General features: G+C 39.2%; 1 protein-coding gene and 1 long non-coding RNA gene across 3 annotated transcripts in view; one reads left to right on the top strand and one right to left on the bottom strand.

Annotated features, from left to right (window-relative positions):
- Positions 1-19,405, bottom strand: part of LOC112063470 (uncharacterized) — a 252,602-nt gene that overhangs the window by 98,246 nt on the left and 134,951 nt on the right. For both annotated transcript variants that reach the window (XR_002890990.2, XR_008618675.1), the window contains exon 2: positions 8,743-8,858. This is a non-coding gene — a long non-coding RNA (uncharacterized lncRNA). The remainder of the gene's footprint in view (positions 1-8,742; positions 8,859-19,405) is intronic.
- The window catches only part of SLC35F4 (solute carrier family 35 member F4), a 283,515-nt gene that overhangs the window by 250,802 nt on the left and 13,308 nt on the right, over positions 1-19,405 (top strand). Inside the window, exons 2-4 of the mRNA XM_024118335.1 lie at positions 5,012-5,197; positions 9,434-9,731; positions 14,604-14,823. Coding sequence (XP_023974103.1) covers positions 5,012-5,197; positions 9,434-9,731; positions 14,604-14,823 — 704 coding nt within the window. The remainder of the gene's footprint in view (positions 1-5,011; positions 5,198-9,433; positions 9,732-14,603; positions 14,824-19,405) is intronic.

Genomic DNA, 19,405 nt, shown 5'->3' with positions numbered 1-19,405 from the left:
AACCACATGACCATCTCAATAGATGCAGAAAAAGCACTTGAAAAAATTCAACATCGATTCATGAAAAAATCTCTTACCAAAGTGGGTATACAGGGGACATATCTCAACATAACAAAAGCTATTTATGACAAACCCACAGCCAATACAATACTCAACAGTGAAAAGCTGAAAGTCTTTGAGCTAAAATCTGGAACAAGACAAGGATGCCCACTCTCACCGCTTCTGTTCAACATAGTATTGGAAGTCCTGGCCACAGCAGTCAAACAAGAAAACAAGTAAAAGGTATCCAGATTGGAAGGGAAGAGGTAAAACTGTCACTACATGAAGATGACATGATACTATATATAGAAAACCCTAAGGACCCACACAAAAACTACTAGATCTGATAAATGAATTCAGCAAAGTAGCAGGATACAAGATTAACATTCAGAAATTGGTTGCATTTCTTTACACTAACAATGAAGACCAGAAAGAGAATGTAAAAAAAAAAAGAACAATTCCTTTTAAAATCGCACACACAAAAAAACCTAGGAGTAAACCTGACCAAGGAGGTGAAAGACTTACATGATGAGAACTATGAAACATTAGCAAAGGAAATTAAAGAGGATTCAAAGAAATGGAAAGATATCCCATACTCTTGGATTGGAAGATTAATATTATTCAAATGGCAATATTACCCAAAACAATCTACAGATTTAATGCAATCCCTATCAAATTATCCATAACATTTTTCACAGAACTAGAATAATCTAAAAATTTATATGGAACCATAAAAGACCAAGAATTGCCAAAGCAATCCTGAGGGGAAAAATAAAAATCAGGAGGCATAACTCCCACAGACTTCAGACAATACTACAAAGGTATAGTAATCAAAACAGTGTGGTATTGGTACAAAAACAGACATATAGATCAATGGAACAGAATAGAAATAAATCCACACACCTACAGTCAATTGATCTTCAACAAAGGAGGCAAGAATATAAAATGGGAAAAAGACAATCTCTTCAGCAAGTGGTGCTGGGAAAGTTGGACAGCCTCATGTAAATCAATGAAGTTAGAACACACCCTCACACCATGCACAAAAATAAACTCAAAATGGCTTAAAGACTTAAACATAAGACATGACACCATAAAACTCCTAGAAGAGAGCATAGGCAAAACATTCTCTGACATAAATCGTACCAATGTTTTGTTAGGTTAGTCTCCCAAGGCAATAGAAATAAAAATAAACAAATGGAACCTAACCAAACTTACAAGCTCCTGCACGGTAAAGGAAATCATAAAAAAAACAAAAACAAAAAAAACACAAAAAGATAACCTACGGAATGGGAGAAAATATTTGCAAATGATGTGACAGACAAGGGATTAATCTCCGAAACATATAAACGGCTCACACAACTCAACAATAAAAAAAAATCCAATCGAAAAATCGGCAGAAGACCTTAATAGACATTTCTCCAAAGAAGACATACAGATGGCCAGTAGGCACATGAAAATATGCTCAACATCACTAATTATTGGAGAAATGCAAATCAAAACTACAATGAGATACCACCTCACACTGGTCAGAATGGCCATCATTAAAAAGTCTACAAATAACAAATGCTGGAGAGGGTGTGGAGAAAAGGGAACCCTTCTACACTGTTGGTGGGAATGTAAGTTGGTGCAGCCACTATGGAAAACGGTAGGGAGGTTCCTCAGAAAACCAAAAAGAAAACTACCATATGATCCAGCAATCCCACTCCTGGGCATATAACTGGACAAAACTATAATTCAACAAGATATATTCACCTCTGTGTTTATAGCAGCATTATTCACAATAGCCAAAACTTAGAGACAACTTAAATGTCCATATACAGATGAACAGATAAAGAAGAAGTGGTACATATATACAATGGGATACTACTCAGCCATAAAAAAAGAACAAAATAATGCCATTTGCAGCAACATGGATGTGACTAGAGGTTATCATACTAAGTAAAGTAAGTCAGAAAGAGAAAGACATGTGTGTAGATGTAATCATACTAAGTAAAGTAAGTCAGAAAGAGAAAGACAAATACCATATGATATCACTTATATGCAGAATCTAAAATGTGACACAAATGAACCTATCTACAAAACAGAAGCAGACTCACAGGCAGAGGTCAGACTTGTGGTTGCCAAGGGGAGGGGGAGAGGGATGGACTGGGAGTTTGCAGTTGGCAGATGCAAACTATTACAGACTATTACATTTAGAAAGGACAATCAACAAGGTCCTACTGTATAGCACAGGTAACTATATCCAATCTCCTGGGATAAACCATAATGGAAAAGAATATTTTTAAAAAAAGAATGTATATATGTGTATAACTGAGTCACTTTGCTGTACAGCAGAGATTGGCACAAACTGTAAATCAACAATATTTCAATTTAAAAAAGTGTTTAAAAAAAAACAGACATAGAGTGGCTGAATGGATCCAAGACCAAGACCTACAAGAAACTCACTTCATATCCAAAGACATAAACAGATTGAAAGTGAGAGATGGAAAAAGGTATTCCATACCAATGGAAATCAAAAGAAAGCCAGGGTAGCAATACTTTTGTCAGACAAAACAGAATTAAAATAGAGTTAAAGTAGAGACTGTTACAAGAGACAAAAAAGGACACTACATAATGATCAAGGGATCAATCTAAGAAGATATAACAATTGTAAATATACATGCACCCAACATAGGGGCACCTAAATATATAAAAGCAAATATTAACAGACATAAATGGCCAAATCAACAATAACATAATACTAATAGGGGACTTTAACACCCCACTTACATCAATGGACAGATCATTCAGACAGAAAATCAACAAAGAAACACTGGCCTGAAGTGACACATTAGACCAGATGAAATTAATAGATACATATATAGAGAGAACATTCGTCCAAAAGCAGAATACACATTCTTGTCAAGTGCACATGGAACATTCTCCAGGATAGATCACATGCTAGGCCACAAAATCAAGCCTCGGTATATTTAAGAAAATTGAAATCATATCACCATCTTTTCTAACAACAACACTATGAGACTAGAATTCGACTACAAGAAAAAAACTGCAAAAAACACTGACATGTAGAGGTAAACAATATGCTACTAAACAACCAATGAATCACTAAAGAGATCAAATAGGAAATAAAAAAATACCTGGGGGGCTTCCCTGGTGGCGCAGTGGTTGAGAGTCCGCCTGCCGATGCAGGGGACATGGGTTCGTGCCCTGGTCCGGGAGGATCCCACATGCCGCGGAGCAGCTAGGCCCGTGAGCCATGGCCACTGAGCCTGTGCATCCGGAGCCTGTGCTCCGCAACGGGAGAGGCCACAACAGTGAGAGGCCCACGTACCACAAAAAAAAAAAAAAAAAAAAAAAAAAACCTGGAGACAAATGAAACAAAAACACAATGACTCAAAATCTATGGGATTCAGCAAAAGCAGTTCTAAGAAGAAAGTTTATAGCTATACAAGCTTACCTCAGGAAAGAAAACATTTCAAATAAACGATCTAATTTTACACGTAAAGGAGCTAAAGAAGCAAAGAACAAACAAAACCTGTTAGGAGAAGGAAATAAATCATAAAGATCAGAGCAGAAATAAATGAAATAGAGGCTAAAAAAATTGAAAAGATCAATGAGACTAAGAGCTATTTCTTTGAAAAGATAAACAAAATTGATAAACCTTTAGCCAGACTCATCAAGAAAATGAGAGGGTCCAAATCAATAAAATCAGAAATGAAAAAGGAGAAGTTACAATGGACATGGCAGAAATACAAAGGATCATAGTTGCTGTGAGCAACTATATGCAAATAAAATGGACAACCTAGAAGAAATTCGTAATTAGGTACAATCTCCCAAGTCTAAACCAGGAAGAAATAGAAAATATAAACAGACTAATTACCAGTAATGAAATTGAATCAGTAATAAACAAAAAAAAAATCTCCCAGTAAACAAAAGTCCAGGACCAGGTGGCTTCACAGGTGAATTCTACCAAACATTTAGAGAATAATTAACACCTATCTTTCTTAAATTATTCAAAAAAATTTGCAGAGGCAGGAACACTTCCAAACTCATTCTGTGATGTCAGCATCACCCTGATACCAAAGCCAGACAAAGATATAACAAAAAAAGAAAATTGCAGGCCAATATCACAGATGCAAAAACGTAGATGCAAAAGTCCTCAACAAAATATTAGCAAACCAAATCCAACAATACATCAAAAGGATAATACACCATGATCAAGTGGTATTTATCCCAGGGATGCAAGGGGTTTTCAATATCTGCAAATCAATCAATGTGATACACCATATTAACAAATTGAAGGATAAAAACCATATGATCATCTCAATAGATGCAGAAAAATCTTCCGACAAAATTCAACATCCGTTTATGATAAAAACTCTCCAGAAAGTAGGCATAGAGGGAAATTACCTCAACCTAATAAAGGGCATATATGACAAACCCACAGCTAACATCATTCTCAACAGTGAAAAAGCTGAAAGCATTCCACTCTCACTACTTTTATTCAACATATTGGAAGTCCTAGCCAGAGCAGAGAGACACAACAAAGTTGGATTTTAGTGATCAATCTGATGGAAAAGTGTATAGTGGATTTAATAGGAGAACCTGTTGGCAGTCTTACCAGTTAGGAATTCAACAGTCAGCCTTACGAAGAAAAGGGAGGAAGCAAGCGTATCATCACTTTGCTTTCCTTGAGGTAAACTATTTGACTGTGATAACAGTTCTAATTCAGAACAGATATGTCAACCCAAACACCATTTTCTAATGTTCATTTCCAGTTAATGGATTTATCTAAAAAGACCCTTTGTCTTAGGGACACAGACCTTGCCAACATAGCATTCTCTTTTTAGACCCCCTTTTTTAAGATTAGAAATGAACTCAATGAATGTTCCATATATGTTACTGCCAAGGCATTTAAAAATCTGTTTTCCGTCAGGAAATTCTCAAACTGGTCTGAACTCTTTCTTCCCAGGTACCTCCAGATCATCAGTTACTCGATGTAAACCAGGAGCCAACTGCCCCAGTTCACACAGTAGCATCAGCAGACAACTGTCCCCTCTGTCTGTCACCGAAGATTCTTCTGCTCCTATTCTTGAACTTCAGAGCCGAGGATCCTCTGGAGTTTGTGGACATAGAGCCGAGAGGCAGAACAGATCAGGTATGTGGGTAACCTCCTCTTAAATAACGGTACATTTGGTAAGCTTCTAGCCAGCAATGAAAGATCTCACCATTGGCACAGAATGTAGAGATGTTACATGGACTCTCAGGAGTGCATGTGGGGAAAGTTTATCAAGTGGGAGGAGAAGGAAGAAAGGAAATGTGCAGATATGATCCATTAATGATGTATGGTGTACAGTGTAGCAGAGAAATAATACCAAAACCTATCATTGGAGGGTTTAACACATGGTTAAACAGTGACTTCTAATGAAGTTTATAAGGAAACTAATTCTCTCATCTTCAAGATGTCAAAAGCCAGCATCTTTTACCTCAGTCCTGGGATTTAGTAATAGCACACTGTACCCATTCTGAGAAGAATAAAAGTACCAGTAAAATCACAGACTCTGCTCTTGTCTTTATCAGGACTGCCAGTCCTTGGAGCCCTTCTAGTTTTCCCAATTTTACACCTCCTTCAGGACACTTCAGTGGTCTCCCTAATCAGCATTTACTATTAAATCAAGACCTTTGGCATTTCCTCACATCTGCCTGACCACTCACCAACTCCTGGGTTACTTGGTTACTGGAATTGCTAGATAAATTTCCTTACTATATCCATGGGTTTCCCAGCAAACTTATCATTTTAAAATGCAGCTGGGTCCATTAGGCTGCTGCCCAATACTGTTACATTTTTGGTGGTGGACATCGTACTGCCTTCCCCAGAGATGCTCTCAAGCTCTGAGTCCATACTCACTTCCTCTCATCATATGACCACACTTCTACTTTCCTGAAAAGACTAAAACAATTGTGTGCTAAGAGATGCTTTCCTCTCTGCCTCAAAATGTCTCTGTTCTCTTGTTTGCTAATTTGCTAATTACCATCATTGTGGGGACCACCTTTGATTTTTGTGTTTGCTACCATTCTGATGGTGACTCCTGCATCCATGATCACCTTCTCTCCATCTCTTCCACCTACATTTTCAATCTCTCCTCCTCCATTTATTCCTTCAGCTTGGCCAGCAACATATTAAAATCTCTTGCATCCTTAAAATCAATAGTGACAACAGCAAAAACAACAAAATACTCTATTCAAAATAAGTGGGTAGTGAAAAAAACCTGGAAAAAAACCCCTCAAACTTTGAGAACACTAGCTTTAAAAAATAAACAGAAGAGAAATGGTAATTCACGGGACTCAGGTAAACAAAGGTATAGAGGAAGTGTGAAAGCCTCTTGTAGGGTCCTACTTATTTGATGAGGTTTTATATGAGAAAAGATTTTTTCAAAAAATGACAATATTTTAAAATGGAATCTCAGCAACTAAGGACCCCAAGGCTAAAACTCTTTTTTATAAAGTGAAGAAAATCACATCTTAAATCTTCAGAAAGTTTTAATTGGCTTTAACAGGTTACAGTAATATTCTTATCATCCCAGTTATCTGCAGAACAGTATGTTCCAGTTAATTAAATATGGTTAATAAATTTGCCTACCTATCATATACAGATTACAAATCTTAAAAACTGTACCATTAAAGACCACATGGGGCATGATTTACTCTTTCTGTAATGATTCAGAAGACATTTGGGGATATTCCTAGATACCAAAAAGAAGAGAGAAAAGGAGAATAATCTGAAGAGCAGCTCACCATTCTTTCATGAATGTTATGGTACTTAACCTCAAAATGAAGCCCATGAGATGGATATTATCACTGTTTGACAGAGAACCTAAGATGGAATTAAACATATACTCAGGGCCATCCAATGGCAGGACTAGGACTTTCACTCATGTTTCCAAATTCCAGTGGCCTCTACCATCAATTTGTATGACTTCAATCAAGGTTCATAGAAATGGATGGAATTCCTGGTAAATCAATTTGAATGATATATACAAAACAAAAAATCTAAGCAGGACTCTAGAAAATCATGCTTAAAATGGTCAGAAAAATAAAAACTCTGGAGAGCCAATCTTTCTATGGTATCTGTAGATAGTAAAATTAAAGAATTGTCAACAATTCAATTTAGTTAGCAGAAGAAAGAATGAGTCAATACTAGGTGGGGATTTAGGTGACTATTGGTGTCATCAAAAATATTCTCCATGCTCTGACGGTGGTACGGATGCAATCTTCAAAGAAGGTGACCATGAAGGCAGATACCAACTCAAAGGGATACTTAAAATCTTTGTAGAATCGTTCCTCCTTTATAAGCTATTCCCCGAGAATAATGTGATCTGAAGTGTAGTAGAGTACACCTTTCTCTTAATATCACTTCTATTAAACCTCATGCAAGACTGCCACTCCTGCCAGGAAAGAGAACTTTTTCTCCAAACCATTTCTGAAACTTCCAGTGCTTAAACGGGGAGCTCAAGCCTGAAACCTAGACAGAATCAATATTCAGAATAAAAAGTTTAGACCTTGGAGTCATACTGTCTTAGGCTCAACCCTGAACAACCTTTAATACAAGTCTCAGTTTTTTCATCTGTAAAATGGGAATAATACCTACTTACTTGGGTAGGCTCGTGTTCCCTTCCCAGCCTTCCAACACCAGAGTCTCTTATTCCACCCTCTTATTCATTTTTGTTTTTTCCCTTTACTCTCTGTATAAGCCACATGGTCATAGAGGAAATTTGCAGAACTGTTATCAGGTATAGACTGTACACAGCCAAGGGAGCTGGCTGACATACTTACAGACTCATCTCAATGTCACTGCACCATGGGAGTTTCTCCTGATCATTATGCCCCTCTCCTCTTAACAAGTGCTTCTCCTCTGCTTCCATGTGGCCTTGTATCTGCCATGCTTGGCCCTTATCATACTGTATTAGATGTGTTCTCTGGCCTTTGTCTAGATTATGAGCTCAAGTCTTTCTTGTTTGAACCCCTGGGACCCGACTATCTAACTAGCTCCTGGTAGTCTCCATAGGACTTTGTTGAATAAATAAATAAAAGAATACCAGTTTTCATCTTCTGGAGGCCTAGGCTCTGAGAACTCTGTTTATAAGACTTGGAAGTCATGTAGTAATTGCTGTGTTCATCCTTACTTGGTTTATATTCTGCAGTGAAGAATTCACTTTCAAATCTTGCTACCCACTTTCCCCAAATAATTATATCAGGAAGCCTTAGCTGGATGAAAGCCTTTACCCCAGTGGGGCAGTCCCACCTGGGTCATTAAGCAGTACGCACACATTCAGCAGGAGAGCCAGCAGGTTCTGGAGAGGAAAAGTGAGAAACCATCCACTCTCACTTGCTATCTGTGGGCTGCACCGCTTTCTTAACCCCAGCATAAGCCTTACGCTTAAAGGAGGTTCCTGGAGACACAGCAGAATCTTGCAGACAATTCTGCCTCCTTTCCCCCAGGATTCTACTATCTGGGGACTCAGGGTGACCACTGCTCCCATTAAATTTCCTGACAGGTACATAAATTCATTGTGTTGAACTTGTTTTCTCCATCAGGGGAGAAGGCCCTTATGATTGTCACTTTCAGAGAGCTTGGGCTATTTTAGTGTGAAAAAATGCTACTACATTTTCTTAGTAAATGTAAAAATACAAAGCAGAACTCACTGTGCTCCCAGAAACATATTAAGTCGTAATTTGCTCTGAGGTGGAAGGTAATTTTGTGCAGTCCAGACTTGCTCTGTTTTGGGGACACATCCTTTTCAACTTAATAGTCATCTTTGCTGCAGTTAAAAAAAAAAAAAAGCAACTCAGTGGAATATAACAACAAATACTTATTTCTTGTTCACATTTCACATCAGCAGACACAGGGTCCTGCTCATTCTTCCACATAGACCAAAAGAGCAGCTTCTGTTTGGGATTCTCCATTCTAGTGGCAGAAAGGAAGAGCTAGAGATGTAGTGGGACCCTGCGATGCCTCCTAAAGCTTCTGCTGAGAGGTGGCATACCACACATCTGTTTACGTTTGATTAGACAAAGCAGGTTATGTGGCCGAGGCCAAAGCCTTGGGAGCTGAAATGTGTAATGCTCTCACAAGGAAGTGGGTAGGGTACACCCAGGAACAGAGAGCATCCACCAAGTTCACGAGCATCGTCATAGCCTGGATAGGGGTCCAGATACACACTGTACCTTACAGAGCAGAGACTCCAGATTCCAGACAGAAAATGAGCTAGAGTTATCTGTCTCTTCAAATGACAGCAGGAGAAAAAAAAGAACACTGGTGATTCTACTGTCTGCCTTTTTGATTGCTTTTTTATAACTTGATTTCCACACATTTGTATTCCTTTCCTGTTTGCAGGGGATGATGGAACACAGACTCATCCTGAGAACAGCAGCCAAGGAAACAGAATCAAGGCTCGCTGCCTATCCTGTACGTCTATGGTTCTGAAGGCCATCTGGGGACTTTTGATCATCCTGTCAGTGTCATCATCTTGGGTTGGAACCACACAGATTGTAAAAATTACTTATAAGAACTTCTACTGTCCATTTTTCATGACTTGGTTTTCAACAAACTGGAACATTATGTTTTTCCCAGTCTATTACTCTGGTCATCTGGCCACTGCTCAAGAAAAGCAATCTCCAATGAAAAAATTCAGGTAGGTTTCATGTTAAATGGCCAGTAGGAGATAGTTTGAAATAATTTCATGCAAATATGCATAATTTCATCTCTTTGGAATATGAGTTGAGGGGTATGGAGAGGCAGGATCTAAGGTCGGTAGTGAACATATTAACACGAGGAAACAGAATCAGTACCACCCCCAAAATTATTAAGTGTCTACAACATGCCAGGCACTGGTGCTTTTGTGTATCTTATCTTATTAACCATCATTGGTGGTAACAGCCACGTTTTAAGACGGTGTTAATTATCCCCATTTTAACACAAGAGGTAATAGGTTTGGAGAGATTCAGGGACTTGTCCACGGTCACACACTTATAAATCATGGAACCCAGATTTTAATTCAGATCAATTTATCTCTTGCCACATTTTAAAAGAACAACCCAGGATCTCGAGCCCAGGAAAAAAAAAAAAAACTGTATTAATAAGATTATTACAAAAACATTTGCTCAGTGTTCTGGACACAGTGGTGTTATAGCAGATGAAATGACTTGGTCTCAGGTAAAGGGAAGTTTGGCCTTGGGATGCTTTAAAAGATGCTGTTCTTTGCTGGCTAGGAGCACAGAGAGCCTTGTCTGTTGGTTTGTTAGCCATGAACTTGATAGTGCCATGGTTCTAGTGGTTGCTCGGAGCTAAACCTGACTTCTGCAGCCCCATCTTGGGGAGATCAGGAAGCTGGCAGACATGTCATCCAGCCCTGCACAGCACGCAAGGAAGGCAAAAGCAGCATTCGGGTCAAAGTCCTGTGCTAACAGACAGCTTCTTGAACAGAAAAGCCAGAACTAAGGAATAACTTCCAGGACAGTCACTCTGATCACCAAGAGAAAACAGCAGTCTTTTTTTTTTTTTTTTTTAAATCTTTATTGGAGTATAATTGCTTTACAATGGTGTGTTAGTTTCTGCTTTACAACAAAGTGAATCAGTTATACATATACATATGTTCCCATATCTCTTCCCTCTTGCGTCTCCCTCCCTCCCACCCCTCTAGTTGGTCACAAAGCACCGAGCTGATCTCCCTGTGCTGTGCAGCTGCTTCCCACTAGCTATCTGTTTTACATTTGGTAGTGTATATATGTCCATGCCACTCTCTCACTTCGTCCCAGCCTACCCTTCCCCCTCCCCATATCCTCAAGTCCAAAACAGCAGTCTTGACCTCAGCAGCTGGAGGTGGGAGAGCGACAGGTTTCTTCACCCACTACTGCTCCTCAGCAGAATGACAATACATTTGTATTGCAGGAGCCAAAACAACCTTTCTTTCTTGCCCTTTTACCTAATGAAAGGAAGGAGTGACTGTTACCATTGATGCATTCTAAGACTGTTCTTGAAAACTTAAGACACTGTGAAGGCTTAATCTTCAACTTCCAATTTATCACCAGCTTGGAAGTGCCCGGGAATACTGAAGTCACACTGTGAGCTGATTTTCCACGTGTGTCCATGAACATTCAGCTATCATTAAAGAAACAAAAACCAATTCAAGAATGATAAATGTTTTCTGGTTTGGAGGAAAGAAAAAAGCCTTATACCTGTTTGGGATTGCTAAAAATACTTTCTATTTCTTCCCATCAAAATAGACATGATGCTGGGGCATAGGATCTTTATTAATAACAATATGTAATACATGATTGCAAGTGACATGATTATCCGAATAAAATTCTCCCTGCTTGAAAATACCTCCATTTACCCATAGCATGTGTTCCTATGGTTTAGACACACATGCTGATAAAAAACAGCAAAAGTTTAGTCTGGGAAGTAATACCTCAGAACACCTCAAAGCAAGCCAGGTCAGTTTTATTGAAGAGAATACATTTACAAGAGGCTCCTGCTGACAGAAGTGTTGCTTGGGGAATGAGTTTCATCTTCACCGCATCTCTCATGTGGAACTAACTCTGAATTTAGTGAGACCTGTGACTTGACAAGACACCTCCTCCTGTTAGTGCCTGGTGTGAAATTGACCATTTCTGAAACTGAATCAAAGAGCTTTTATTGCCAAGCAGAAAACATTGTCTGTGAAAGGAATGAATATTCTCCAGTGGCCCCCTCCATATGAGAGGTAAACATTGCCAGAAAATGCTGAGATCCTTGATCTTTTTTCCCTGTAGACTCATTAACACCATCTGCCAAGAAGGCACCCCCCTGAAGCTCTCATGGCAGAACAAGGGGAAAATAGAGTTAGTATATAAGACTGAAAACAGGATTTGTCCCATAGCGCCAGACCCTCTGCCTATTTTCTCCTTTTCTCTTGAATGCCATGAAAGCATTTCCAGTCTTTTTCTTATCACTAACATCAAAAGAAGTTTCAGTAGGGTATCAAATCTAGATGGTAAGGATTGTTCATTTGGAAGTCGTTCTTGATATTTCAATCATTCCATTTATATACTATCAAGAGAATTCAATTGCCTCAGGTGAATTTGAAATTTAAGAAGAAAAAAATTATATACCATAGTTTTGATGGTATATCAGAAGGGTATCAAAGGGTAATTTCTTAAGGAAAAAAACTCTAGAAAGCATGAAACTAGAGACAAAGATAAATTTGCCATGTGTCAGGAAGCTATGAAATGTGCTTAAGATGCCATCTGACATACAGAAAGGGTTCCATAACTAGTAGCTGCTAGAACAATGATGAGCATAGTTACGTTATTAGTGTCCCCCGACTTCTAAGCTTCTTTCCAAGTTTTGCCTCCTGTCAATGCCTCTTGTCTAGAAATTCTGATCTCATCAGCCCAAGGAGAGACCTACTATTGTTATTTCCTTCTCCATAGAAATCCATCTTTTTTTAAAAAAAAATCACATTTCCCAGCACTTACTGCTTAAATGGCAAAAGGTTTTACCCACGTGAACTGGCATTTGAATGGACAGCATTTTTAATTCTTGTAACAGCAGTGACAAGTGGGGAGAAGGTTGGCAGTGAGACGAGAAGGGAAGAAGAAAGGGTAACAAGGAGGAAGCCAATACCTGGGGGCCAGGATAAGCCAGGCCAAGAGCCTCTGCCGGGCAACAGCGCTTTGCCTGGGGGACTCTCCCCATCCATGTGCCTCCACCGGCTTCCCCATGGGGCAGGGTGTTCCCTCTCCTGAATCCAAAGTCTTGGCTGGAGAGCACTCTACCCAGCATGACAGTGGGCTCTGGGAAGGAAGAACCATCACTAGGTAAGGCCAGTGATAAGAAAAGAAATACTTTAATCAGAAATGGATTTGTTGTGGTTCTTAATAAACGTGTATTTTAAGGGACATTTAGCAGTTATAGATGTCAGGATAAACCCACGACTCTCCACTCCAGCTCTCCCTGGCAGACTTCCTCACAGAGCAAATCCCTTTGTAAGTACAGAACACAAAATGTGTGCCCACAGAGAGGCCATCCATTTACCTGTGTGTGTGAGCACGTGTAATTTCTGTTTACTTTGCAAAAGGCTTTGCCTCTGGCTTATTTAGTCCCTTCATTGACGTTCTGTCTCCTTCAAGTTAAAATTTAGCTTTGGGAATCCCATTTCCATTTTACAAAAGTCTTTCCATTTTGGTTGTCTACCACATGAAAGTAAAATCACGACATGACTGTCTATGTGTTCAAAATGCATTTTTAACCTTCCCAGAATCACTGGCCTATGATTCCCTGTGTTCTCAGCTGCTTGGAAGCAACGTTTACTATGAGACTTGATTTTGAAAGCAGTATCCCTGTGCTTGGAGGCTCACCACTTTGTCATGCCCTCTCCCCATGTGGTCCTCCTGTGGGGTAAATTGCTTCATACATGGGAGGCAAACATTGGCTGGAGATTACTTTGCTTTGCAATACTTTGAGGCATAATTATTTCTCTTCAGAAAGAGCTAGAAGAGAAACCAGAAACTAGTACTACCTAGAGCCATTTAAATAGATTTATAAACATTATAAACGTGCAAATATGAATAACTTGTTGCTTTAAACAGAATATTTATACTACTCTTGAAAATACAATACCTGGCACAAGATAGTTGCCCAATGAAAGCTTGAATGTTCATGTACAACTGAGTGAAAAAAAAGAAAGCTGATTTTTCCCAGCCTGTTTTCAGTCCATAATCAAAAAGGCACTGCTATTCTATCATTTTCGATGTTGCCTATATGTATCGCTAGCTTCAACATTTTGATTAAAACAATCCTTTGGGCTAAATAATCAATTTAGTCAGAAACCAAGCAAATCAAAGATTTAACTGAAATGACTATTTTTACACAATGAATTCAGACAGTTCCTCCAGAATGGCCAGGTGTTTGTACATAAATGCAACCTGAATTTTATTTATTTATTTTACCATTTGGGGGTTATCACAGATGCTGCCTTCAATTTTTTCTGCCTTAAAAATGCTAGAGGAAAAAGAAATTTGTCCATTGGGCAGATATGTCAGAAAAAGGCATAATGTTTTAGAAATAATAAAATCCCAAGCTGTGCATGCCTACCCATGATATGTGAGGCTGCACGTGGTCTGTAGCCTATTCAAACAGCAGCAACCATTTTGACCCTGTTGTATTCGTCCACTGGGAAAGAATCATCTGTCTCTTCGAATAGCTAGTAATTCCAGCAACCATTCATTTCTGGATTTCCCCGGGCTTCTCTGAGAATGTTTGGCAACAGCAGAATGGCTACCCCCAGGAATCGCCAGAGAATGGGTAGGAAGGGCTTAGCTCTATGCCTGGGGAGATGTGGACTCCTCCATGGAATCCTTTGCACTCACAGCCTGTAGGTGGCAGAACTGGTTTCAGTAGGTTCCACAGATGAATGATGGGTCTTCAGGGTTTGTGCTCTTGCCTAAAAATGGCTGTCAAGAGTTAGTCTACACAAGATGTGTTAAAATTAATACCTGACTATTAACCTCTATTTCTTCTCTAGGGAATGCAGTCGAATTTTTGGTGAAGATGGTCTGACACTGAAGCTCTTTCTTAAAAGAACTGCTCCCTTTTCTATTCTATGGACTTTGACTAATTACCTGTATTTACTGGCTTTAAAGAAGCTGACAGCCACAGATGTCTCTGCTCTGTTCTGTTGTAACAAAGCCTTTGTCTTCTTGCTGTCGTGGATCGTGCTGAAAGACAGGTTCATGGGAGTGAGGGTAATGGCACACTTGATTCAATGCGTAAGGCCGCATTTAATCATAGGTCCTTGGTATCAGGAGAGCTGCTTTGTTTTGTGGAGTTTCTGCAAAACTTTTCCCATTGGTTCTGAGTAGAGATTGAAATTTGAAGTTGCATTAGGACGCCCAGGCAGTTACAACATCATGAGAAGATGAAGAGATTGTTTCCATTGGAATCAGTCAGCTGATTTCAACAGGAGGCACTCAGGGAAAAGAAGTTCTTTTCTTAGAATTAATGGTGTGATCAACTCCTTCTGTCCTCGGGAAAGAAGGGTCTGAGAAAATTAGCCACAGTAACGATTATGATTTGCTTTTTTTCCAATCAACATATGTTGGGACAACTCCCTCATGTTCTTCCCCCCAGAGATGGATTTAATTAATATTGGTGTAAGTAGATAAGGTTACCAAACAGTAATTAAAGTCACCAGTAATGGCACAATGCTGTTAAAAGTGGCTATATATCTAGTGTGACTAACTAGATATGGAACTAAAAGCAATAACTCTTACTTTGGGGTACAAATCCTTAATTGAACTGCATTAAACTTCCACCAACCACTTCAGTTCTGAGTTTATCCCTTTCACAGGTAACATGGATTTAAAAATAAAAATTTTTTTTGTATTCTTGATCTTTGTTAGATTGATTGAAAACCATGCAGATGTAAGGAGCCAGATCTCATTCATATAATCTGGCATGCCACCATGATGAAAATATTGAGTAAATAGTTCTTTGAAAGGAGGTCCAAATGAATAGCCTTTTTCCAGAAAATAAACATCACACAATTATTGTTCTCCGAAAGAGGTGTCCAAGACTGGAATTTAAACACATTTTGCTATCAAAATATTGCTCTTGTTGCAATGATTCCAGGGTCCTTGCCCTGCTAAATGCTGAAATTCATGTCTATATTAGAGAGAGAGTTTGTGACAGCTATCATCCTGAAAACTTCATCTTAATAGCCAATTAGCAATTAGCTAATTCTGGCTATATCTTGGGAAATGCTGCTCAGAAATTCAGAACTGAACCTTGACGTGAACAAGTGAAAAGCTACAGCAGAAGACAACACAAGAAACTGAATCAGTCCGTGATACCATTAAACTATACCAGATGTGGTCCCAAACTCATTCCCCACAGCTAATCTTAGATTTCACACCCAAAGGGCTTAGCATCATGTTTTCACACATGAAGCATTGGTACTGTCTGTCCACCATCACGTGCCCTGACAAGTACCTGAGAACAAGAACCTTCTTTACATTGCTCAACGACCCATTCAGCTTGGGCTACATAATTTGTGGGCCCCAGTGAAAAGTGAAAATGCAGGCCTCCTGTTGAAAAAAATTGTGAATAATTTCAACATGGCAACATCAGGGAGCCCACTGCATCTGCACAGGTCATACGCCCATGAAACTAGTTCTACCTCTATCTCTAACACCTAGAATAATACAAGGGACAAAGTAGGGACTCTACATATTTAAGGATATAGTGAATGAACTCATGCTTACAAGATCTTTCTCTTGTCTATCTACCACCACCTTGGATCACCCATGAGTATTTGGAGGGCCTTGTCAGAAGAGAGGGCAAGAAAGGAGATTTAGGGGCTTTTCTGCTCTTTCAGTGTCATGTGAATACCAAAAGGAAATAGATATGTTCACTATTAGATTTACCAGTGAGCAAATCAATTGTATTAGAGTGAATGAATGCATTTAACCATGGAACTTACTTATGCAAGAGGTCATATCAAAAGAAGCTTGATGTTTATTTGAAGACTTTTAGGGGGAAAAGCTCAGCTGTGTAACATTTAAATGGCAGATTTAGGAAATCTGCCTAGAAGCTACAAAGCATTTCTATCTTAAAATTTGCATTTGTGGTGGGTTTAATGGTGGCCCCCAATAAGGTGTCCACACTCTAATCCCCAGAACCTGTGAATGTGACCTTACTTGGAAAAATAGTCTTTGCAGACATAATTAACTTAAGGATTTTGCAAAGAGGAGATCATCCTGGTTGATCTGGGTGGCTCCTAAATCCAATAACAAGTATCCTTGTAAGAGACACACACAGGAAAGACACACAGAAGAGAAGAAGGCAATGTGACCACAGAGATAGAGATTGGAGTGATGCAGCCACAAGTCCAGGAAAGCCGGGGCAGCCACCAGAACCTGGAAGAGGCAGGAATGTAATATTATTCTCTCCCAGCGTTGCTGTTGGGAGCATGGCCCTGCCCAGTTTTGAACTTCTGGCCTCCAGAACTATGAGAGAATAGATTTCTGCTGTTTTTAGTAACCAAGTTTGTGGTAATTTGTTACAGCAGCCTCAGGAAACTAATACAGCATCTGTAAGTAATAAGACCTGATAGAAAAATTGTTAAGTACCAATAAGTAGTTGTTAATAAGTAAATACATAAATTAAGACATCATAATGACAAAATAGTAAGTATTAATGTCAGGCATGCTGGGAGAAGTCAGGTATTTTTCTTTCTAAATGACAGGAGGTGCTTCACTTCTCGCTGTGAAACATTAGGAAGTGTTTAATGCCATGTTCTAGAAGAATGTCAAGGTGTAATTTTAATAATGCCCATAATCAGGCCATGGAATATAAGAAGCACTGAAACATATTCAGCATTTTGCCTTTTGACCATATCAGCAGTTCTTTTCCTTCTGAGACATATTGAGAACATGTATAATTAGGTCATTTGAGAAATTAGAGGAAGACAAATAGAATACTGACAACATAAATGCAGCTCTTATTGCCTACACCCATAAATAGGACAAAGCCTGTAGATGCCACCCCACTTGGACTACTCTTTTTTTAAATAGTTAAAGGGTTGCTTTCAGTCATCAAATCAAAATTATGTTTCTACTCATTCTAAGTCTTCAGTAGTTCAGAAAAAGATAGTTTGGGGATTATGATTCTCATTTGCATGACCCCAAGGATGATCACCCTTAAGATAAAACATATAGCCTCCCCTACTTCTATTTTTCATGTCAAAATGACACGATGAACAGATGAAGGATGCTTTAAATTATAATATCAGTAAATACGGGTTTATCTGGAGCACCAGTTGGCTAGAATTAGCAATGCTCACATAAAAACTAATTATATGTTTTGAATAACTTGTTAATATTTAGTTTCCTTGGAATATTGATTGAATCACAGATGGAAAGGTAGTCTGCCATACATTTAGTTTTCTATTATGAAATTCTTTCAACCAGTTTGCTGGTGAGTTTTGGTGTGTTAAAAAACTCATAAGTAGTTGCTTACAGCTGATGTATGATAATCGTGTGGAAATTAGTAAACTTCTTTAAAAGACCTTTCTTTTTAATTGCAAAAATGTTGCTAAGTGAGAATCCAGCTCTTGCAGCATTGAAGATGGGTGTTTTTCCCATCTCCAAGATCCTGTTTTGTTTAGCTAGCATTCTTAAATTCATCAGAACCAGAATATCACTGAATATCAATGATATTGATATTGATCACAGAATATCAATAAAAAAAGGTTCTCCTCAAAAAAAACAAACAAACAAATGAGCCACTCCTTCAGGTTTTCTTCTCTATCACTGGCATCCATTTCACTCCAATGAAAAGTAAATGTCAGACTAGAAAATTAACACCCTTTCTTTCAGACCTTGTCCCCCCCTTATTTTTATATTATTAATTGAAAATGTTCATTCAGTTTCAAATTTCCTTGAACATGTGAAGAAAATTGGTGGGCGGTGAATGGTTCAGCAGACCCCAACTTTTATAGCAGATTGAGGAAATGAATTTGTGTCCCTTCAGCTTGGCAGCCACCTATTTTCTAGGTATAACTGGGTCCTTGTGTGTTTAGTTTCCCAAACTGTGGCTCTTTTGGAGACTTTCCTCCATCCGCCAAGAACTGACTGGGGTATGACAGTTAAATGGAATCTTTCATTGCTTAAACTGCTCTTCTCTGAATTCAAATTGGGCTCCAGGGCACTCTAAATCAATCAGGACCCTGGAGCTGAGCTGCTACTGATTTGTGCCAATATTACATATTTAGATAAGATTCAAGACAATCTTGTTTCCATCTTGCCTCTGATTGGCATTTCTGCAGTAACTCTTCATTTCTGGGCAGTACAGACTGCTCTGTCTAGAACCTTCATACTTCCCGCTGGAGGCAGTAGAGGATGGGTAGTGGGGCTCATCCCCTTTCATCCTCCTCTTGGCAGGAGAATGATTCATGAATACAGGGAGGGGAGAGCTGAGTTGGGAAGGCTCTCTGATTTTATGCCCTAAAGGAACCCATAACCCCTGTCAACAAGGTGCAGTCAATAGGTCTCATCTAACTTCCACACATACTCTTGAGTCTTTCCTTCTGGGATTTCTTTCCTTCTCTTCCATCCTGGTCTTCCTTTGGGATCATTTTCAGATGGGTTTTCTTTTCATATAAAAACAGATATGTGGGGCTTCCCTGGTGGCGCAGTGGTTGAGAATCCGCCTGCCGATGCAGGGGACGCGGGTTCGTGCCCCGGTCCGGGAGGATCCCACATGCCGCGGAGCGGCTGGGCCCGTGAGCCATGGCCGCTGAGCCTGCGCGTCCGGAGCCTGTGCTCC

Source organism: Physeter macrocephalus, chromosome 11 (assembly GCF_002837175.3).
Source record: "Physeter macrocephalus isolate SW-GA chromosome 11, ASM283717v5, whole genome shotgun sequence".
Lineage (NCBI taxonomy): Eukaryota > Metazoa > Chordata > Mammalia > Artiodactyla > Physeteridae > Physeter > Physeter macrocephalus.
Note: the sequence above shows the minus strand (reverse complement) of the source record. Positions and strands in the feature narration are given on the sequence as shown.